General features: G+C 36.8%; 1 protein-coding gene across 3 annotated transcripts in view; it reads left to right on the top strand.

Annotated features, from left to right (window-relative positions):
* Positions 1 to 435: 435 nt before the first annotated feature.
* LOC121449748 (amine sulfotransferase-like) overlaps positions 436 to 24,970 on the top strand; it is a 37,662-nt gene continuing 13,127 nt past the window's right edge. Inside the window, exons 1-3 of one of the 3 annotated variants that reach the window (XM_041654434.1) lie at positions 436 to 571; positions 21,829 to 21,980; positions 24,462 to 24,538. In XM_041654434.1, the coding sequence (XP_041510368.1) occupies positions 21,839 to 21,980; positions 24,462 to 24,538 (219 nt within the window). In that variant the 5' untranslated portion in view covers positions 436 to 571; positions 21,829 to 21,838. Of the gene's footprint in view, positions 572 to 4,828; positions 4,932 to 21,828; positions 21,981 to 24,461; positions 24,668 to 24,970 lie in introns of those variants that run through there. The other 2 variants (XM_041654432.1, XM_041654433.1) reach the window with 2 other exon arrangements.

Below are 24,970 nucleotides of genomic sequence, written 5' to 3'. Positions count from 1 at the left end.
CCAAAGTTGGTTGCTTCAATAATGGAAAATGAGATTTTGGGTGATTGCTCAGGTAGGTAATTGTCTCCATCATAGTTTATTTGCTTTGGAAGCTGCTGGATTGTTCTTGCCTCCTCAAGTCATATTATCTCCCTTCTCAGGCCTTCCACAGGGTTCAAGATTAGGTAGCCATAGTTACTGTACTCTTATAATCTAGTCAAGCCATTTCCTATACAAGACTTAGACTTCTTAGGGTAGAATGTTTATTAAAACATGTATCATATGTTCCTTTCTTAATATTGTTTGTGCTGGTTGTAATTCTAATTATACTTGATATCTGTTCCTAGTGTATATAGTTTTGGCTCAGATTTGGAACTTTCTTATTTTAACAAAAGGGTGTTAATCTGCTGTGAGAGCAGATTCCACTCCTTCAGCCAATGGCCTTTAAGATACCAGCCCACTTGGGCATGATCTCTGATACTCTAAAAGCAGTTGTGAAATGTGTGCCTGCTCACTTGCTTCTGGCTCCCGCTTCTGGATCCTGGACTCTGTTCCTGTTCATGCAGAGGACTGTTATCTAGGACAGTGATCTGTAAGTTTTTCCCTTAAATAAATAGCCCTTTTAATATTTATAATTCTAAACTAGTGTGGGATTATTTTGTAACTTCCAACATCAGCCTAACACACTGCTCATTGACCAGACTTTCTGGAAATCATAATGATAATGCTGGGAATAGATAGGTCACTTGGTAGAAAATTTATGGTGCCAGTGTCAACATATTGCTTCACTTACCATCTTGATACCACCTTTTGTTAACAGACCCGAGGTATTCTGCTCCCATTACTCATTAGTCAGATTGCCTGGACTTTGCCTCACAGAAATATAATCAATAGAGGCTAAGACCCAGATTGCATTTTTTGATTGTACACAGGTGAATCTAAAGTAAAAGATTTACTATTTCTTCTCTGCAGAAATCGAAACCCTGTAGTTTAAAAGAAATTAAATGCTGTTTGCTGGCATGCAATTTAGATGGAACTGTGTTTTTAGATTTAACACATTTATTTTCTTAATGTACACCAAAATTCCTTGAGAATAGACAACTGATATAAAACATTCTAATGTTTAAAACCTGTAATGTCCTCTTACCTATTTAAACATTAAGTAGAGATTTATCTGGCAAACCCTATGTAGATATTTGCCAGAACTGAATTGAGCAAAGGTGTAATCGTTTTTTAAGTTCTCTCCTCTCTCTCTCTCCCTCACCCTCTCTCTTTCTCTCTCTCTGAATAAAAATAAACTTACAGAATTAGCATAGCTAGTTCTATTTTATTTTAGCTATTTCTTTCTTGAGTTTAATTTCAGGTAAAAAGTAATAAAAAGTAATAATTAATCAAAACTCTAACTAATGTTGAGAACTTATTGTTATCTGAGATTATATTAATTGAAATTTCGCTAGTAATTACTAATAGGTAAGATTTATCTATTTTAGTATATCAAATAATATGTTTACATATTAAGTAAATCATTTAATGATGATTAAGTTAATCATTTATTTTCCTTGTGTTTCTTACTAGTCTGTATCTATTCATACCCCTTATGATGATACATCACATAACTGAGAAGTGCATATACAACTGGCTATTACTTGTGTTTAGTGGCATATCTTCATTTTACCAAGTTTCATAAAGAAAATATCATTCAAGCATTAATTTACCATGTATTTTGAACATGTCTACCTTCTTGCCACCTTTATTTTCCTTTCCCCTACCCCTACTGCCAAATTCTTTCTTCTGTCAGAACCTCATTATATGTGGTTTTTATATATCAGAAGATCTAGGGCCTAGGTATGTGATAAAACATAAATACACAGTAGTTTCATTTCATTAGTCTATTTCTAGATTGGGCCTTTGCTTTTTTATATTTATGGATTTTTTTTAGTTTTTTGTGAATTCTAGATATAACAGATATACCAAGCAACAACTTTATTCTCTAGGCTGTATGTTTACTGATTAATTGCTCCTTTTGTGTGTAGAAAAATTTTAACTTCCATTTGTTAGTTTTATTATTTTCTTAGCTGTTGAGTCCTTTTCAGAAAAATGTACTGTTTAGTTTAATCTTAAGAAAAAGATGGTCCACCAATGCAAAGAACTCCAATCAATCCAGATAAGACTAAATTAAAATGCCCGTGTTTAATAAATGTGACACTCTTGGGTGGACCAAGACAGCATGGTGGGGAGAGGAGACCAAGCAAACTCAAAATCACATGTTTCTTTTTCTAGAGTGAAACTAAATACCCTGTGGGAGTGGTCCTGTCCCTCCCCAAAGTGGGGTCAGCACTGGCAGGCTGGAAGTTAGAGTCTAAACAGCTGGGAATTAGAGTCCAGTTCAATATTACATTCCAGACTCTTTGGCTATACAGGTGTTAGAGGACTGGGATCTCACTTTTGACCAAACATCCCAGAGTCCATGTATATAGGGGGATTGGCTCAAGTCTGGCTACTTCCTGCAGGCATGGAGCAATGTGGAAGAGGGGACTGATGGAAGTTCGTGCCTCACACTCAGCGAGAAGTGTGGCTGGAGCAGCATCTGGTATGCTGTCATCCTGGAGTTTGAGAAGGCAGGTGGTTAAGAGAAAAAATTATTGTAATTATTGGCCCTGTTCAATGGGGCTAGCCATGGGAAAAGACACAACCACAGATAACCCTGGGTTTTAAAAACCAGATTTTAGTTGGCAGGTTTTTTTTAATCCAGATTTTGTACTAATGGTGAAGTCCCAGGAGCTGCTGCAGGTCTTTTGACACTGTCTAGGGAGTGCTTTTTAGATTGGTCTTGGCCTGAGCAGCAAGAGTGACCTATAAAATATGCTTGAAACTGGCTGGAGTTAGTGAAAGGCTCTGGAGACAGTTACTTTTTTTTACAAGACCTGATTTTGATATAGCAGTAGTTTCCCAGGAATCTGTAAGATAACTGGAACAGATTTACATTTTGATGTCATAGCAAAAGGCTATTGCTTTCGGGTAAAAGGTAAAAGAAATTAGAAACTCTGAACCTCTGAAGACACACTTGAACCTGTTAGACAGGAAGGAGGGAGAAGAGAGAGGAAGAGAGAGAGGGGAGAGAGAGAACAAAACTGATCTACTAAATTGTGTGTTAGGGGAAGAACTCTGTACATAGTCCTGTAAGTTTCAAGTTTCCATACCAGGAAAGGAGACCAGTCATGGGAGGCCTGCAGGTGGAAGAGAATGTAAGGAGACATGGGTACATGTGACATGCTTCATTCACCAGCACTCAGGCTGTTTGGAGGTATACACACAGGTGACAGTCAAGAATAGGGAGAAGATGAAATCTCAGGCCTCTTTCCTTAAGGACACATTTATACAGAATCCTATAAAGGTGTTACTTTTGGAATAAATGGTTGTATAACAATTTATATAACTGTTTATAGGTTCCTGGTGTCACTGATTTTGTGCTCACTTGCTAAGATTCAGCACTATCTATCTTGGCTGTACTTTATCAGTATTTGGGCTGTGTTGTCCAAACATACACCAGCCCCTATGATCCTCCATTCTTCACAGGTCTCTTACATTTTCAGGCCTGTCTCTAGTCCATCACACTCTATGGCTCAAACCAGATATCCTTATTACAGAACATTGCTACATTCTGGCTTGAAGTTTTTCCTCTATAGCTAGAAATATTCTGCAGGTTAACTGATGAGTACAGTCCATGGCTCTTCCTCTTAACTTCCATGCAGTCATGTAGGGAGGGATCTTTGCCTCTAGAATGCTTAGCTTCCAACTCAACAAGATTCTTGTTAAAACAACTTTATCCTCTGTTGGAAGTTCAGCACTGCCTCATCTCTCTCTCTCTCTCTCTCTCTCTCTCTCTCTCTCTCTCTCTCTGTGTGTGTGTGTGTGTGTGTGTGTGTGTGTGTGTGTGTGTCCTTCTCCACCTCTCCTTAAGATGCACTGGTATTAAGAGCACAGAACAAATATTCTGAAACGTTGTCTATTTTGAGCTGAAGTTCCAGCCCCCAACATTGACTCTCATACTAGAAGGACAAAATCTTTCATTGAAGCTGAGCCTCTAGAACAGACTCTGGCATCTACTTCTCCTCCGCTATCTGAAATTTGTTTTTCCCCTTGCTGCTGAAAGTAATATTTTTCTGCCAAGACCTAAACCACATATGGATGCTCCCGAGCTGCCCCTGGGTTAGTCTGTGGAGAGCTCATAAGTCCATTCATGTGCTGCTCACCATGTCCCAATGTCCCACTCTCTTCCCTGTTTTACTGTACATTTTTACTACATGCACTTGTTAGGATGTGAGGCAAGAGGAAACTTTATTCACTATTAGTGGGAGTGTAAGCTGTTGAAGTTACTATGTGGAAATCAGGATGGAGTGTTCTCAAAAATTCTAATAATAGGGCTAAAATCTGACAGTTCTTCTTCTCTTGCACACATACCCAAGAGAGTCAACATACTATCACAGAGATATAGATTTGTTCAGTGTATAACACACTCATGTATTACTAGATATTTTGGGGAGTCTACCAAAATCTCACAGTCCCCTCTCTGAATTCTTTGTCCCAGTAATATAAGAATTTAAGCACAGACAAAGGATAATTTCATTAAAAGAGTTTTAAAGTAAAACTCCACAGCAGGCAAGCTAGAAACCTCAGCAGCTGCTTGGAGGAAGGAGGCAGAGAAGAGGAAGGGGGCATGCCTTATGAGTTGGGACAAGACAGAGGTCAGTCACTTGGTGGACAAGCAGTCACATGGCACAGTGGGAGATTGAGACATGATTGAAAAGGTCCAAAGTACTAGAGAAAGCATATTTACTTCTGCTTAGCTTCTGAAAGTAAAAGACAAAAGAAGAAGAAGAAGAAGAAGAAGAAGAAGAAGAAGAAGAAGAAGAAGAAGAAGAAGAGTTGGGCAGACCCAACAGAAACTCATGGTAACTTATAGTGACTAGTCTAGAAAGCTGGAATTCTGGGAAGGAAAAGTGTATTTTCTCAATAAAGGGATAAATGTTCCTCTTATCTCTTTAGCATGCATTAAAATAAGCCTGCCTCCCTACAGGGGTACCATAGCCAGGTCATTGTAATGCCCAACTGTAAAATTCAGAGATTTCATTCTCCTGACCAAAAGGAAAATAGTTCTCTTAATGGGGCTTTATGGATATTATTATTATTATTATTATTATTGATGTTCTACTTACAATAACAAAGAAATGGACACAACCTCAATATTTACCTACTAATGAATGGGTAATGAAAGTGGAATTTTATTCAGTTGTAAAGACAATGAAATTATAGAATTCGAAGGAAAATGAATGAAGCTGTAAAAGATTATATTAAGTGAAGTAACTCAGGCTCACTAAGAAAAATTATCACATGTTCCCTATCATACACAGATTCTAGTTTCCAGCTTTTATACATGTGTAGGTATATGAATATAATATAAATATAAGTCATGCAAATAGTAAAGAGATAGTAAGAGGGAAAAGGTGTTATAAAAGGAAAACATTGGAATAATATAACATTTATGACGGCTAAGAAAAATAATGAAAGGGAACATGTGCAGTGACAGGGGGTGGAGAGATATGGAGGAGTGTGGGAGAATCACCCCAAAATGTATGTACAAAAATGGCATATGGAAATATGACACATTTATTATAATTTTAAAAAGTATTTATACTATATTCTTATTGTAATTTCTTCTGTTGAAAGGTATATCATAATCATATTTTCACATGATATTTGTGACTATATAAGAACAATATTTTTAAGTCTCATGGTCTTATTTGGGTAGAAAAAATTTATTAGAAATGTTCTCTCAGATGTCAAATCTCAGAAATACTACACAGAGACAGCAGGTTATCCTTTCCTTAGGAAGAGGACACTTGAAGTATAATCCTTAAGAAATTTATTATTTTCATAACAAAAGTATAATGGTGTCAGGGTCTGGCCCAGACATAAATTATTTCAAGAACCAGAGTGGGAATATGGGAATAATTGAGACAGAGTTCACATGGTAATAACGGGAGGGAGTCTCATAGTTCATTCAAATACTAAAGAATGCCTATGTTTATTATCCAAACATTTTTATATCAAAAGGTAAACTAAGGGGGAAGTTCATTAGCATTCTATGTCCTGGGTAGCAGGGGAGAATGAGTTAGGTCAAGTCTGCAACTATGGCTGCTCTGTCAAGTAGACTGAATTAACATCTCATCACCATCCAATCTCCTAAATTATAATAGAAGGAGCAGAGGGATATCAGCATATCCTGTCCCTTCATTTAGGATGGCATCAGGTTGTCTCAAAAGCCTAGGTGACCACCTTCTGTGTGGTAAATACAAATTGTGTCCTGAAGGTCACTCAGAATTCTGGCCAACATACAATGTAGAAATATGGGCTGGTACAATACTGCCCCTATAATCCTCTCTATCTTATTAATTTTAATAAAACCTGCACTTCTGTGTTGAAATAGGAGCGGCGGGGCTGTGTCCCCAGCACCCCGGCCGCCTGCTAGCTTATGCCCCGAAATAACAACACACAAATTGTATTCATTTAAACACTGCTCAAGCCCTTACTGGCTAATTCTAATATCCCGATCAACCCATCTCTAATAATCTGTGAGCACTGATCTTAGTGAGCACCGGTCTTACCGGGAAGATTCTAGCCTACGTCCATCCTGGGTCGGAGCTTCATCGCGTGTGTCTCAGAGAGCAGAGCTATCACGTCTACCCGGTAGAAAGGAGCATGGCGTCTCTCTGAGCTCACTTCCTCTTCCTCCCAGCATTCTGTTCTGTTTACTCCTCCTACCTATGTTTTAACCTATGAGGGCCAAGCAGTTTCTTTTTATTGCTTAACCAATGAAATCAACAGATTGATATATGACACTCCCGCATCACTTCTGCAACAGGACAATTATCATGTCTGCCGTAGGCAAAGACTTCTTCATTTAGCTAAATTTACCTGTCTTTGGAAACAGTCATCCTAATTATGTGAGCTCCTGTCTTAGGATTCTGAGTAAAAGAAGCTTCAAACGTCTCTGACTGCTGACCTCTGTGAAGAAAAAAGATTAAGGGACAAAAGCACTTTTGGGCTCTGTATCTTGAAGCCATACTTTCTAGTCAGGATAGATCATAATGTTTTATGAATAATCATGCTCCTAAAGCCTACATAGTCTCTTATTTAAAGGGGAGGAGGGTCACCTGAGTTGAAAATGTTTCTTCAGCTGGTCTAAAGCACCTCTTAATTTTTTTACATTATATCAAAATATAAAATTCTTAACATATGCATTACACCCAAACATTTACAGGGTGTGTCAAACTTTTCTCAACATCATATAAGCAGTTAAAAACATTATTAGGTCAATGCCATAATTCTAGACTGGGAATTAACAATAAATCCACAATTTAACGTATCATAATCTTCTTAAATCCATATTAATCAAAAGACAAGGAAAGTTTTTCTGATGGGTGAGAGCACAATGACTACAATGACATTGATGTTAGCAATACCAGTTCCTGTCTCTGGTCAGTAGTTAAACCCTTAGGATGCACCTGTCTTAAATGAAGAAGGATTTCAGTCATTATATATTTTGTGTCTTTCTTTCCCCAAGGGAAAGTTTAGTTCTATTTTTCAGATCCAATATTTTAAATGAGTTGTGTGTCCCCAAGATTATAACAGTGAAATATTCAGTCTACATTTCAACTCCAAAGCAAACAAGATTCAGACTGTAAGCAAGTTGTAGTCATTGTGGTCAGGTCATTGCAGCAAAGCTTCTTGGTCTGTGTTCTGAGTGTCTGGAAGCAGCTCAGCGTCCTGTAGAACAGAATGGCACCCTACAGTGTGGAGTGGTGGCAACAAGCCAAGCACAGTGGATTAGTCACTCCTCTCTCTGGTGGTGGGGAAGGCTGGACCACGGTTTGTTTCTCAATCTCCTTTCACTCTGACTCTCCTGAAGAGCATTATCAGTTACTATGTCATCACTTCTGGTGGTCTCCTGTTGGACTCATCAAACCAGTTGTTATAGAAGACATCTTGCATGATCTTCATCCTCAGGAAAAAAAAAACACATAAATGCCTTCGACCCCGTATTAATATAGGGTCTGGTTCTCTCCATTTTCCAGTACAAGGATCTTTCCATCTTTCTTTAGCAAAGGTGGTCTTTGTATTATTTTGCCACAATCTGTCCACTGCTGATCACGCATAGGCATCCATATTCAAGAAATTTAGCGTAAACAGTGCATGATTTAAAGCATTGTGTGGCATTTGAGGATATAATTCTCCCATTTTTATCTTTTGAAGTTCTGTTTTCAAGGAGCTGTGTGAAAGGACACTTAAAAGAAATAACACACTAGCTCAGAATTGAGAAGTTGATATTTATTTAGGGGTAAACCACAAATCAGACTCCTCTGCATGAATGGAGAACATTAGACAAATCCAGCAACCAGAAAGAGAGTGGGTGCATGTTCTACATCAGCTTATATAGTAAGAGGCCACGCCCCCGTGGGCAGGTAATCACTGGCAGTAAGACTTTCTATAGCACCCCCCACTTTTGTTAAAATAAGAGAGTTCTAAGCCTAATACAAAATTATATACAATAAGAACAAATATATTCAATAATTATCCTATCTTAACTAGTTTAAGTCTTGTATAAATAAATAATTTGGCTAAGTCATGAAAGCAAATTAACTATGACTATCTAGTCTTCAACCCCATATTAGATCTGAGAAGAGAAATAATATTACTTGAGTAAGCAGGAAGTACAATCAAGCAACTTCCAATTTGTACAATAAATGACAGAGACAACTGGCTACCTGGGCAATAACCCAAAGTCTCATTTGCAACGTTGAAGCAACCAACTTTAGCTAAAGCCTAGAATAACTGACAGACCATTTTCAGAGGCAGAAAACTTTCCCAAACCATCTTACTCTGTCTTGGCATGATTTGACAGTCCTGCTTATCCATTTCCAGATACTATGTATCTTCTCAGTGGTTGAGGGATGGGCATTTCTCTGCCCAAAGGCCAGTTTTGCCAAGAAGGAAACAAGCTCCAAATGGAGTGACTTCAGTGCTCAACATTCTCTTAGGAACAAATTGGAGATGCCAGGAGCAATCATGTCTCACTAAAATAGCAACCCCAAGTTATATAAATTACATACTCTACAGCTCTTTGAAGTGGTTGAAGAATACCTATCTATGCAGAGTATAATCTCTATGTATCTAAAGAACCTGACTATTCTAACTATAAGTAAGACAAATCTATATGACTATTGATCTATAATTCGTGATTCCTATATAACTTAAAGACTAAGACTTCATAATTGAATATTATATAATAAGCAAATGTGCAACAAGTGAGGAAAATGACTTCCAAATGTAAACAATGTATAAGTATCTTGATCAGAGGTAGAACTTTACATTGCAATATGATAACTATATATCAATATAAAAAAAGTTTTAAGCAGAGGTAGAACATGTGTGCACACAATATTCAATATAATTTAACTTTGCATCAATATATTAGAATCTATACCAATGTAATTGCCTACAAATAATAACTCACAAGTATTCACTCTATTACTCACTATTATTATTAGTGTGATTAGACACATACTAATCTATTATCCCATCCAATTTTCCCTTTTTTCAAAGATATCCCTGAGCCTACAACCGGCAACCCTATACCAATTATAATCAACCCCTAAATGATGTTCCTAACCCTGAGGACAAACTTTGTCGGAAGAGGGAATGTTATCTTCTAGAATTACTTCCAGCTATCATGGAGGCAATGTTCTTTTTATGGGATCCTCTGAAAGTAAAATGATGGTTAAGTTCCAAGATCACTGTCTGGTATAATTGCAAATATTCTCTGAGTATTTGGTGGGATTTTTCTTATCTTCCTATTTGGAGGTCTGGCAAGAACATTATTTAAAAAGTGCACCATTTCCACTAACCGATAGGAACCATCTTGAGCAAATGGTACCCAAAACAGGTCTTGTAGTAGCACTATTAGCATCATGACTTCATATCAACCAGGTGTAGTTGTTATTGTGGGACCCCTTCTTTTTCCTGGAAACTTCAAATATTACTGCATGAAATTTCATTGTTCATTGTGGAAAACTTAAATATTATTTATATAGACATATACAGTCATATATATTCAATAAAAGGTACAATAGAAAAAATAAATAAGAAGAAAACTAATTTTTTCTAAATTATCTTTACTTTCTGTCCCATATCATGGCTCCTGACATGAGACAGAAATTCTGAAGTTTTATTTTAACAACATTCTTGGATTTAGAGAAGGACAGAGCCAGTGTACAACTCCAAAGCCATCTCTATGTATTCATAAATATATATACATATATGTATATGTTTTACCACCTCTACTTATGAGTCATATTTGTTTTTCTTGATGACCCTTATTGGATAGTTATTTTTCCTTCTGTAAGAATCCAAACATCCAGGGTCTCTTGAATTTTTGAAGATGAGTATTTTCCTGCAAAGAACAGAACCCTGCCCCAACCCTATATGCTTTCCTTACCACCTGTATGGTTGTCATTGTTATGGACGAGCTGTCATTTCTCTTTTTCAAGAGTTTCTCCTTTTCAAACCGAATATTTATTAAATTTGATGGTATCCATAGTTTTCTTCTGTGGAAACAAGAGCAAAACCCCTTCTCCAATGCAGCACATCTCCTGGCTTCCATTGTGAGGTCAGCACATCCTTTAAATAAACTGGCTGATTTAATTCAGAAGACTTTTCTATTATCCAATGTATCTTTGCTGCTGTTGTCCCTTTCTCATTAGCATTAAGAAAATTCAAGGTTAATAAAGCATTATGCAATCTATTTCTGGAAGCATTATCCACCCCTTTCTGCTTGTTTAACATATCTTTTATAGTTCAATTTGATCTTTCTATAACTGTCTGACCTGAGGATTGTGTGGTATACCTGTAATATGCTTAATATTATAATAAGAAAAAAACTGTTCCATTTTCCTAAAGACATATTCTGGACAATTATCTGTCTTTATATAAGCAGGTATATCCATGATGGCCAGAACTCTAATAAATGTGTGATTACTGAATCAATCATTTCTGAGCGTAAAGCCGTTGCCCACTGAAAACCTGAATAAGTGCCAATGATGTCTTGTACATACTTTAATTTTCCAAATTCTGCAAAGTGGATCACATCCATCTGCCAGAATTCATTCCTTTGAGTACCCTCTGGGTTAGTCCCTGCAGGTAGCATTGTTTGGTTATAGAAAGAGAAAGTAGGGCATCTCTTTATAATCTCCTTAGCTTGTTCCCATTTAATAAAGAAATTTTTCTTTAAACCTTTGCTATTGACATGATAATTTTTATGATATTCTGAGGCCTACAAATGCTTCCACTCAATAATTGATCAATTACTGCATTACCTTGTGCTAGAGAATCTGGCAGACCCATTTGGGATCAGATGTGTGATATGTATGTAGGACAAAGCCTATTCCTAATCATGTCTTACATCTCGATAAATAATGAAGTCAATTATGCAATCGTCTTGTGAAAATTCAGCAGTTTCAGTATGCAAGATAACTCTTTATGCACATTGTGAATCAGTAACTATATTAAGAGGTTCTTTAAAATTTCTTAGCACCATGAGAATACCATATAATTCTGCCTTCTGGACAGAATTTTAAGGGCTTTATTATACCTTATTAAATTCTTCTGATTTGTATCCTGCCTTCCCTGATTTGTTTACATCAGTATAAAATGTACATGCTCCAGTAATTGGAGCATCATGTACAATTCGGTGAAGGATCCAAGAAGTTCTCTTTATAAGTTTAAGTCTATCATTTTGGGGATAATTGCTATTAATTTCTCTCAAAAAAATAGCACAAGCTCTTTCCCATGGTTCATTCCCTTCCCATACTTTTTTATTTCATCAGTAATGAAAGGTACTATAATCTCTGCTGGGTCTTACTTTCAAGTTGACAAAGTCTCAATTTACCTTTTATTGTTAATTCAGAGACTTTTTCCACATAGCTTTTAATTTTTTTTACTGGATGTATGTGGTAAAAAGATCCATTCTATGATATCATCCCTCTGCATTAAATTTCCTGTAGGAGAAATTATGGAAGGCAATATGACTGGTATACAATTAAGAGTTGGATTCACTGTATCGACATGTGCCTCCTGTAATTTCTCTTCAACAATTTTCAATTCATTTTCTGCTTCAGCTGTGAATTCTCTGTGACTAGTCAAGTCTTTATCACCATCTAAGGTTTTCTTTAAATGAATTATTAGACCAGGTTTTGTCCCAACAGCCAGCTGTATGCTGGAAGTGTCTCCTAACAATCTTTGGAGGTCATTAAGAGTCAGCAACCAGTCTCTCCAAATTTGTGCCTAATTTTCTGCAAACCTCTTTTATAACCTAGAGGCCATCATTTTGATAATAGAGAAGACAGAGGAATTACAGATTGTAGAGGGCCCATAGTTTCAATTATCTTATTGACAGCTCTTAGATCTGTCACCATTCTCCATTTGCCAGATTTTTTTTTTCACAACAAATAAAGGAGAAATCTAAGGGCTGGTGGATTCTTCAATATGGTGAGCATCTACTTGCTCTTGTACCAGCTGTTTCAAAGCCTGCCATTTATCTTCAGCTAGAGGCCACTGCTTAACCCATATTGGTATCTCAGTTCACCATTTTAAAGGTAGGGCTGCTGTTACCTCTAAAGGTTTGCTAGTTACTTTATGTTCTTGTACAGCCTGAATGGCTGGTGACCTTTGTGTATAGCACCTTATAATATCCTTCCCAGAAGCATGAGTTCCTGGAGCTGCAAGGATGTTAATCTGGGTATTCCATTACTGCAGCAGGTCATTACCCATGAATTTATTGCAATATTAGCAACATGTGGCTTCCCACTTTGACCTTCTGGCCCAATATAATCAATCCATCTCTTGATTTGTTTGAGATATGATTCCAATTCCTCATAATTGAACATCTGCCTCTTGAAGAAGCCAGTTTGGAATGTTAATCTGGATATTTCATTGCTGCAGCAGATCACGACCCCATAAACTTACTGCAATATTAGCCCCATATGGCTTCAGCTTCCTTCTTTGATGTTTTGGCCCAATGAGGTCAACACATCTTGTGCTTTGTTTAACTTGTGATATGGTTCTAATTCCTAGTAATTGAACATTTGCCTCTTGAAGAGGACAATTTGTATGCCAAGATTCTGGAAAAATGATACTCACATTCACACCTGTGTCTATCAAACCAAAAATTACAATGCCATTTGTACACACTCTTAGCTTTGGCCTTTGATCATTTGTAGAAGTCTTCCAGAATATACATTTTCTCTTTCCTATTGGAATTTTTGACTTATCTTCCCCGTTTATGTCATCATCTAGAACAGTATGGTCTTTTACAGAATTCTCTGAATTTTTTAAATTTTCCTTGTGAGATATGTACTCCACAGTGACTGGGAATGACTGGGCCACTTTTGACTTGGGGGCCTGCAAGAGGCCCCTCAAGGAGTTTCCCAATGGATTTGGGTTGCCTTGTCTGTCTTTTGTTGATCTATAGTCACTGGTCCAATGTCGGCCTTTGCCATACCTTCTACATATACCTGAAGGCTGAGTCCTCCTATTCTTGATATTCTCAGAGGAGATATTACTCCTAGGAATTTATTGTCTACAATCCCTTCACAGATGCACTATTCTACCACAATAAAAACATTTGACCTTTTGATGTTTCCTCATTCTCTGGGAAAATGCTTCTCCTTCCAAAGATTCATTATTATAGCCCATGTCTCAATGTTCATTGTATGCAGGATTTATTCATTCATAGGTGCTGATCTAAACTTTTAAGGCCCAAGTACCTTTTTGCATTCTAAGCTGGCATTTTTAAAAGCCAGAGATTTAATAAGTACTCATCTAGCATCTGGGTCTGTTGCTCCTATTTGTACAGCCTTAGTTAAGCTTTGTAAAAAGTCAATAAAGAGTTCTCTGTGACCCTGCTTAACCCTGGTATATGATTCAGTTCTTGAATCCTGTCTCAAGCATTAAAGGCTGCTGTGTGGCATAGGGACAAAATTTATTCATTATAAAGAGCTTGAACCTGTGAGTCAGAAGGTCAGCATAAGGGCCTTCACCAAGAATTTGATCTCATTCTGCACATATTATTCCAAGGTCTGAAGTTTCTCCTTTAAAGATAACATCTCATCCTTGTACATTACATGAATAGCGTACACTTTGCTATCCTGGAGAGACAGTCTATCTGCTTACTTATCACAATTTTCTAACAAATTTTGATTGTCAAATCAAACAGTATGAATTCTCTCAGATAACTTCTTAGTACCCTTAGATATGAATTCAATTTTGTCTATCAAATTAATGTTATCCTTTTTAATAGTCTTATTTTTTAGGCAACTTTTGATTTTCGATGGTATTAATCCTGTCAACTAACTGTTCATTATTAGTCTGTAAAGATTGTATCATTCCTAAAGATGCCATTATTTTTCTTAATGATAGAATATGAAGAAGAAAACTGAATCCCAGTACCCAATAAATTGAAGTGTCAATATAACCATATAAGCCTCACATAATACAATCTATAGTATTAGCAAAAAAGTTACTAAAAGATGCAATATTAATGTAGTGTGCCATATAAATTTAGTAATTACCTGTTATGTGAACCAGTAAACTGCAATCTTTATTGTCCAGCAAATGCTGTGGTTGCAGAGTTGCAGCTAGAAGCAATGCAACTGGTGGCAACAGGAATGGTTCTGTCAAACTAATGTGTTAGTTTCTGAGCCATTTTAGTTTCCTGCCTTGGTACTGGTTAAATACTGAGAAATATGCTTTGCCTGACAAATTAAAAGCAATTAAATCAATTCCATACATGGAGCAAGACACCCAGAACTCACGGACAGGGAGCAGATACCAAAAGGAGAAGAAAGCCCTGGTTGTAATGCTCCCATAGGCTGCATGGCTGCATTAACCTTCAATAACTTCTAATTTAATCTCCACTATGCTGATTTCTTTTTAATAACAAAAATTGGAGAATTCCATGGTGAATTATATGGTATAACATGCCCATTATTCATCTGTTTCTGCACTAACTGTTGGGCAGCTTGTAATTTTTCTTTTGTTAGAGGCCACTGATTTACTTATACAGGCTCGTCATTTCCCAGGATACTGGGTCTGCATGGAGTGCAGATTTTTTAGTGACCTCTCCAAAAAATACACTAGGAGGTCTACTGTAGTTGTGTGATAGTCTCTGTCTTTGGCCACTTAGAAGGCCATTAGCTAACAGTTATAACCAAAATATTCACACCAGTATATAGAAGACTTGAAAATCTTTTCCATTTATAAACAATGTGAGTTCTTATCTGTGGGGACCTGTGGCTTGTAGCCAATAGGTGTCAGATAAAACAAATCTATCCTTTCATCTCTTGTCTTTTTTAATCTTATTTTTGGTTTGCACAGCAGGAAGTAAAATTAATTGTGCAAGCCTCTGACCTGTTTTTCCTACAGAAACTCCACTTTGTGAGTGAGTCATCATCTTAATCTCTTCCTCAAAATCAGCATCAATGACTCCAGGAGCAACAATAATTCCTTATATAATGGTGCAACTTCTTCCTAGTAACAGCCCTACAGTGCTCTTTGGTAAGGGCCCATAAACCCCAGTGGAAAAGTTTGCATCCCACTTTGGGTATCAAAACTGTGTATATGAAAGAATTGATGTCAAGCCCTGCACTTCCTGGGGTTCCTCGCAAAAGGTCCTGAATGGATTTCCTTGTTGGAGAACAGGTTGTTGAATTGCCCCATAATTTTGTCTCAGGGCCTAACGCTGAACCCTGCACCTGTTCCACACAAAGGGATTTCCTAGGTTATCTCTTTTTAAACTGCACTCACTAGTCCAATGTTTTCTTCTATTGCATCTCCTCCATTATCCTGGTTCTCTTCTTTTCCTTAGGCTTACTTTCCTATCAGGACATAGTCTGACCTGATGCCCCATTCAAAACATCGTCCAGGAAGTTCTGTAGCTTGGATTCTTTCTGAGCCTAAATCTCTCTGCTGGAACAGGATGTCATTAATTGTCTTTCCCTGGAAGACAGCAGCTGTGACCATTCCCGATTGGCCAATATCTGTGCTAATTCAGATATAGTCTCTAATGATATCCTGCTTTATAAAAGGTTTTGAGCCACCTTACATACAGCATTAGCATTCTCAAAGGCTAGATGTTTAATAGTAACCTCCCTGCTTCTGAGTCTCCAATAAACTCATTAGATGCCTGTGTTAGTCTGGAAACAAAGCTCGGAAATAATTCATCTGGTTCCTGTTTTATACTAGATAGCTCCTCAGTCTGATCTTTTCACAATGGAAATCTTTTCCAGGCCTTCTTGGCACCGCTAATTTTGACATATGCTGCCATATCAAAGTCTAACTACTGATCTGCCCCTGTATAAAGTCCCTCACCTGCAAGCATTTCATATGAAATAGGAACCTGCTGAGCTCTGTTTCTCTCAGCTGTGAGCTGACACTGTTCTCAAATTTGATTTTCAACAATAGATAGTCTCCTCTTGACAAGCAAGCTTTGGCTATCTGCTTCTAATTCCCTGGAGGGAGAACATCTTTTGCTATATTTTCTAATACCTTCTGGATAAATGGGGCCATTAGATACTGAGCTCAGTTAGTTTTTAATTCTTTGAGTAACTTAATTGATTATGCAAGTATGTATCCTAAGCAAATTTCCTTGAGCATCCTTTTGTTCTATTGAGGAAAACATGAAATCCATTCATCTATTTTCCTCTGTTATTGGCTTCTCTGGTACATGCTTGTAAAGGAGATTCATTACTATTGTTAGGTGTTTGGCTCTACTTTGAAGCTCTCTGTACTGTAGGTAAATCTAAACCAGTTATTACAGTAGGAAGACTTTGTAAGGAGAGCGGGTCCTTTGTTTGTCCTGGCTACCCAACTAGCTTACACCCGAAATAAATACACACAGAAACTGTATTCATTTAAACACTGCCTGGCCCAGTAGTTCTAACTTCTTATTAGCTAACTATAAACATATTAGTTTAACCCATTTCCACTAATGTGTATTACCACATGAATGTGGCTTACTGTCGAAATTCTAACCAGCATCCATCTCTGGCAGGAGAACCATGATGTTTGCCACTCTGCCCTTCTTTCCAGCATTCAGTTCTGTCTACTCTGCCTACCTAAGTTCTGCCCTATTAAAGACTAAAGCAGTTTATTCAACCAATGACAGCAACACATAAACAGAAGGACCTCCTACACCAAGAAGAGAATTGCTCTTCTGACATGACTCCTGGATCTGCAATTTCTAGTCTCCACTATAGTGAGGTCACCTGTTGGAGGAGGGGCTGCTTGTTGGTTCCCGGTTGCTTAACCCTGAAATAATCACACAGAAACTATATGATCTAAAACACTGCTTGGCACATTAGCTCTAGCTTCTTATTGGTTAACTCTTACATATTAATTTAACCCATCTCCATTAATCTGTGCCAGTGGCTTACTGGCAAAGTTTTGCCATGTCTGACTCTGATGGTGGCTCCATGGAATCTCCCTAACTCTGTTCCTTTCTTTCAGCATTCCATTTAGTTTTCACCACCTATGTATCTTCTGCCCTATCAACAGGCCAAGGAATTTTCTTTATTCATTAATCAATAAAAGTAACACATAGAAGGAGCTCCCACACCATTTTCCCCTTTTCTGTTTAAACAGAAAGGAAGGCTTAAATTTTAATATAGTAAAATTATACATAACAAAACATATATCAGTCAAGAATTACAGTTACAATATTTATATCTACTTTATCTTTTATCATAATTAAAGAAAACCATATCAATTTTTCAACTAAATCAAAGACTCCAGAAGGATATAATATTACTTAGGTAAACAGAAAGAGCATTGCAAGCAACTTTCAAAATTCTAGAATTGACAGAGACTTATCACTACATGGATAGTCATCCAAAGTTCATCTGTACCATTGGGGCATCCATCTTCAGTCTATTGGCCCATAGTATCCAGCAGACTTTTCTTTGAAGCAAGAAAATTCAAAGATTGTTCCACATATATTGGCAGTTTGTCAGTCACTTTCTTCTGTATCCTACAGAATGTCTTTCAGACTCTTTTATGAAGCAGTAACCCCACAGGATTGTCTCTTTTTTAGGCAAGTTCAGTGCTCATTTTTCTGTGGATCCTGCATGTCTAGTTCATCTAACAAATGTCATAAGAAGCTTCTTCGATGCCTATCTTCCTCCTAAAGTAGATTGGTACTGCCAGAAGCAGATGTGTCTCATTGTCATGAAAAGTCCTAAGTTATTAAAACATTTTAAAAGCCATATTCTGAAGGTCTCTGAAAGATTTGAAGATACCTATCTAACTGAAATATATCTCTATACATCTAGAAAATCTAACTAACACCAACATGACTACAAGCTTGACTATTTTATATGAGTATCTATTAACTTGTATTTCTTAATTATACATTACAATTTTAAATGAACTATAAAATCACAACACCTTAATCAAGAGCAGAAATTATATATATATATATATATATATATATATATATATATATATATATAGATTGACCTTAAATTTGTATCCATAAACCAAGATCTATACCAATGCAAATTGTTCATATCTATATCATACCACCATTTAAATGTAAACGAATATTTATAGACAATATTTGTGAATATGGGCAAAGTTTCCTCCATACTGCTTTCTGCTGATTGTTGGGCATAGTAATTTTGGGGGTATGTACAGTGAACTTTGGGGTCTTTGTTCCATCAAACTACAACAGTCTGAATATAATCTATAGGTTCTCATCCTCTGTGAAACAAGAGAAGATCCTCAATCCAAAGCAACATATCCTTAAACCCAATTTTGGAGTCATGATACCTTTATGATATGCATCTGGTTTAGCTTAGCAGCCCATATAATAAAATGTCTCATTCTATATCATACCCCCATTTAAATGTAAACAAACATTATAGACAATATTTGGGAATATGGGCATAGTTTTCTTCATACTGTTCCATACTTAGCTCATTCACAGTCAAAAAATTTAAAGATAACATAATAATATACATAATACAGACTCTCTGTGAATTTTCCATTTTTATGTGGCGTATTTTTCTTTACTCCTTTTAATCTATGACTATCTGTACTCTGTCTCTTTAAAGACTTTACCCTTTTTTTAAAGCATTAACTTTCTTTTATGACTCTCTATACACTTTTTCGTCTCTCTTCCAAGTCTACACACATTTGTCCAACACTTTGACTCATCTGGATTTGTCTTTATTGCATATCTCTAATTTGTTACTGTCCAGGAGCACTTTTTAAAATGCTAAGAAATTATTAAAACTTAAGTTGCATCATTACTACGGTATATATGATACTTCCTACTTGCCTACCTAGTCCATCATGGTAGAGCCACTCAGGCCACTGAGAGCCATGCACACAATCCCATTCTCAGGCACACAGCCAGTCCATGTTGCCATTAAGCAAACTGAAGCAGTCTGCTCACAGACCCCAACCAAATGCATCATCTCCCGAAAGAGCCAGAGGACACATTGGCAACAAGATCCAGAAAGCTGGCATTTGAATATGGTGCAGCTTTTCTGCTATCGCTGAGTCAGGAAAACTCTTTAAAGGGCCATGCCTCTGCTTGCTTCTTGCAACCAAAGCCCATCCAAGAAAATGCCATTGTCAAACCATGCTTAACTCTGTTCTTTTGTGTCTAGGATTACTTTTTAATTATTCTCAGGTTTTTATGAGGATGTAGTTACCCATATTGTCGTGCCAATCTGTCGGAGGAGAGAGCCACTTGTGGGTTCCCAGCTCTTTAGCCCCGAAATAAACACAGAAAACACGATTTCATTTAAAACACTCCATGGCCCATTAGCTCTAACTTCTTATTGGCTAACTCTTACATATTAATTTAATCCATCTCCATTAATCTGTGTATAGCCATGTGGCAGTGGATTACTGGCAAAGTTTTGGCATGTCTGACTCTGGCAGCAGCTCATGGCATCTCTCCAACCTGGCCTCCTTTCTCCCAGCATGCCATTAATTTTCTCTGTCTACCGAAGTTCTGCCCTATCAATGGGCTAAGGCAGTTTCTTTATTCATTAACCAATAAAAGCAACACATCGATAGAAGGACCTCCCACCACAGTTACCAACTTTTTCAAACCTTTTTGCTCCTTCTAAACCTCTTTATCATTTCCCTGTCTTCAGCATTACTGATTATAAACAAGTGAGATGAAGACTCCTCTTCATCATTCACTAATTCTTTAGGCTCTGACTGATTGTAACCACTCAGTTCTATAAAAGTATCTAGCAACTCTTCTGGTGGTGCAGAGGGTATTGTCTCCCTTCTAACTGACTCAGAGGGAAGTATCTCCTGCATACAGTATTTAAGTCCAACATTTCCTATATTAGGATCCAGAAATGAGTCATATCAACAGAGATACTTCCTGATTCATACTTACAATAATGTTATTGAATCTTTATCCCAACTTTTTTCCATGTCACAGCATCTAAAGTCCTGCACTCAGAAAACCAAAAGCATAGCTGCTCTATAAATTCTAAAAATTTCTCTATCTGATATTGCTGTACTCTTGTTCCTCTATCTTTTAATATAGCTCCAATCAACTGTATAGCTATTTGATTGTTTCTATCTTCCCCCTTAGTTCAATATATTTACAAATTTTTAACTCTCAATTTTAGTGTTCTGCTTTATTCTATGCTTCTTCAAATTCTATTCTTTATTTCTGATCACTCATTACTCATGTATCCAACTGTGGTACCATTTTCTCATGGATTTTTTCACATTCTCCTTTGTATGTCTGGCCATTTCTTCAGTGTTTATTAGGGTTAACTGATCACCTCCACATAGAAAGCCCCTATTTCAGGGTTCAGCCACAACATATATTATTTCTTGAACCAGAGTTGAGGCATGGGAATAATTGAGGCACAGTTCACAGGGCAATACTAGGAGGGAGTCTTAGGGTTCATTTAAATCCTAAGATCACCCACTTTTATTATCAAAACAGCTTTCATATCAAAAGATAAAGTGAGGGAGAAGCTCATTAGCATTCTGTTTCCTGGGTAGAAGGAGAGAATGAGTTAGCTCACATATGGAATTATGGCTGCTCTCTCAATTAGACTGAATTAACACCACTTCCCTGGGCAACCACCTAATTACAATAGAAGGAGCACAGCAACATTAGCATATCCTAACTCTTTGTTTAGGATGGCATCAAGTTGTCTCAAAAGGCTAGGTGACCAGGTACAAATTGTACCCTGAAGGTCGCTCAGAATCATGGCTGCCATACAATGTAGAAATAAGGGCCTTTATAATATGGCTTCTCTATAAGGAATAAAAACATATTATACAAAGAAACTTTTCAGTTACAAACATGTTCTGACCCAATTGTTTGTTTTCTTCTTTTTAATTTGACCTGATGGACAACCTTGAATAACTTGGTTGTATTCTCTGTACCCTAATTTCCTCATCTGAATGTTTAGAATTAAGATCACCTTTCTCATCTGGAATTACAGAAAACTCTTTCTAACTTCCTACTATGTTTGTTTCTTCATATTTTATAGAGTGATAATAAAATGTAGCTACATAAGATTTTTTTTAAATTTTAGTAATCTAGCATATGTAATTGATTATTGTAGTAAATATTAATACGTGAGGGACATTTCAGTGGTACTTGGTACATGTAGAGCACTCAAGAAGTATTGCTCACTATTGGAAAATACTATGATAGTGAAGAAAACTTTATAATTTTTCTTCTAGGTAAATCACTATGGACAATCAAGATGAATATTTATTTAACTTCAGAGGCTATAACTTTCAAAGATCTTTGGTTAACATGAACATAGTGGAAAACATGGACGATCAGGAAATTAGAGATGATGATGTCTTCATAGTCACATATCCAAAATCTGGTGAGTGGCACAAATAGGCCGAATAGCATTTGATTTTGTTTTATTTCTTGTTTGTTTCTTTATTTTGCTTAGTTTATTTGAGATAGGGTTTCTCTGTCTCTTTGGAGTCTTTCCTGAAACTAGTGATTGTAGACCAGGCTAGCCTCGAACTTGTAGAGATCCATCTGCTTCTGCCTCCCAATTGCCTGAATTAAAAATGTGCTTCACCAACACTCAGTATTTGGGTTTGATAATAAGTGCGTAAATATTCTCCTTTCCACACACTGTCATTTCAACAATATCAGTGACTTTTCTCACTGTTGCAACAGAATACATCGTCATGTTGGAGAAGCCACAATGGCAGCTGAAGCTACCTTGTCAACTTACACCTGCAGTACAACTTGATGAACCTAATATAGATAACCCCTCATACATGTCCAATGATTTGTCTCCATCAATATCCTAAATCCCATCAGACAACAGTATCTGTAATCACAGCAACCTAAAATTTAGAACAATGTATGATAAAAACACAAATAAAACTCAAGTGTCTAAGGTTAAGAACACCTGCCATACATAAATTGTAATTTATTGTGGAAAAATGCTGGGGGGTAGGAATCAAATATGGAGCCAACAAAAGCCTATTGGTAAAGGATGGCAACATTCCTTACCCTATTGAACAAATCTGAGATAATCAAAAAATCTTTTCTCTAAAAGATACATGCTTTATTATGTAGAGACTTTAATCTCAGACAATGATTAAATTTCCAACACATGCAATTTTGTTGACAAGATTTCCAAGACAGCTGTAATGTACTTAAAATTTTCAAAAAAAAAAAATTAAAACAGTGAGACTTCCTGGAAGCCTGGAAGCCTTGAGGTTTGCGAAGCTAATCAGGACAAGAAAGCACAAGCACTTCCATTTGACTCCTGTTTTCTGTTGGACATGAAGATGAACTGAAGTTCCTTCTACTTCAGCAGATGGTGAAACTTACAAGTCTTGGTGTAAGTTTTCGCAGTGGTTAACACAGACTAAATAGTAAAGCTATAGGTGTTAAGAGTCACATTCGCACCCCACCCCAATTGTCCTTGTACAACAACACCAAGATTATATGTTTGTATTTGACCATTTCAGTAAATAAAGATGCTTTGCAAAAATATTTTTGTTCATATTAAATCATACTTTGCTTTCTGTCTTTGTGATGTTTAATGTGGTACAGAACTTGAAGGAGACAGAGAGTCAGTCACTGGTTCACTGTAGATAATAACTAAATAACTCAGCTGCTGAAGAGATGCTGGGTGCTTCTGGAGGTCCTCAGAAAGAATGTAATGGGCTATAAGTGTTGATATTGTGCTACACAGGATACTGACATATTCACTGTCAGAAGCCCTGGAGTCGGGGATGTCTTGGCATGATTAGCTCTTTCAAAATTTCAGGATCTGCTTCATATGGTGCATCATCACTCCTCACTGGAAATAGTGACTGGTTGATCCAATATATACAACTACCAGCAAATTATCTGGAATAGCCATTAATAATTAAGAGTTAATCTAATCTACACTGTCACCAATGAATTATCTGAAATAGTCATTCATAATTAAGAGTTAATCAAATCTACACTGCCACTAATAAATTATCTGGAGTAGCCATTAATAATTAAAGCTAAATCTTAGCATGACGGTATTTGATCACATAGGATCCATTCTTAAAGGGAATAGAATTGGAATTTTGCATGTATTTCCAAAATACTTCCACTGTGTGACTTGATTTAATAGTCCAGAGACCAAATATCAATAACACTGAAATCTTTGGTTTCCTCTTTCTACGTGTGTATTATGATCAATCACTGGGAATATGGCAGTATTTGAGGTACAAAGCAAGATAAGAAATTGAAACTGGAAATATTTAATTCTATTAGTTTTCTCACCGTTCTAAAAGATAAGTAAATAATAAAGTAGTTTCAGAAATGAGTCAGAATTGCCCATGAACAGCAATAAAGTAGCATTCAGTATCCTGCTATATATCTTATGAAAATTAAGAAATAAAGTAGAAGGTTCCAAAAAGGAAAAAACTGTCAGCAAGACAGAAGTGCTGCTATCCCTGGTGTGATCTGACCATACTGTATGTATCCACATGTAGTAATACTGCACTTTACAGGTTAATGTCTGCAAATGTTATATGTCAATAGCAGTTAAATATTAACGAAAGGACTTGGCATGAAGCATAGAACACACAGACACTATGAGAATCATTTGGATTATCACTACCAATCAGCACATATTTGTAAGTGAGAAAGGAACAGAGTTGTAGAATTTAGCCTTACTGACTTGAGTGTTCAACACAGACAAAGGGGATTGAAAAAGGAGCACATCCAAGCATGCCTAGGTTGCTGAAGGGAAAGAGAGCTCCAAATTATTTGTAAAATGGATGACATTGCTGTTGGTATTCATTATTAAAACCTTCTTCAAGATTGAAAACAGGATTGTTATTTGTTCTTACAGGTACCGTCTGGACACAGCAGATCCTCAGCCTGATTTATTTTGAGGGCCACCGGAACAACACTGAAAACATCCAAACAGTAAACAGAGCACCATTTTTTGAGTACAGTAATCATGTGGACCTTGCCAAAATGCCATCACCTCGTATCTTTTCTACCCACCTCCCATATTATTTGGTGCCAAAAGTTTTTAAGAACAAAAAAGTCAAAGTATGTCATAGAGCTTAGTGACTTACTGTACCCATGAAATGCCTTCTCTAAGTACTGAATAATTAGGCTATTCTAATGTTTTGCCACTGTGATGCAGCTGCTATGAACATTCTTGAGTGTGTCTACTGGTACTCTCCCAGCAGCTAGAACCCACACCCATGAATAGTGCTGCAGAGCCACAGTGACCATAGTTCTCCACATTAGGAGGTGATGGAGTAATTCTGAAAAAAGTGTATTTGTCATTTCTTGCAGAAATGCTCAATAGATGAATTCTTAGTGTTTCTTCAGTAACATGACATATCA

Source organism: Microtus oregoni, unplaced genomic scaffold, assembly GCF_018167655.1.
Source record: "Microtus oregoni isolate MIOR12 unplaced genomic scaffold, Mior012 000006F_ref0000085, whole genome shotgun sequence".
Taxonomy (NCBI): domain Eukaryota; kingdom Metazoa; phylum Chordata; class Mammalia; order Rodentia; family Cricetidae; genus Microtus; species Microtus oregoni.
Note: the sequence above shows the minus strand (reverse complement) of the source record. Positions and strands in the feature narration are given on the sequence as shown.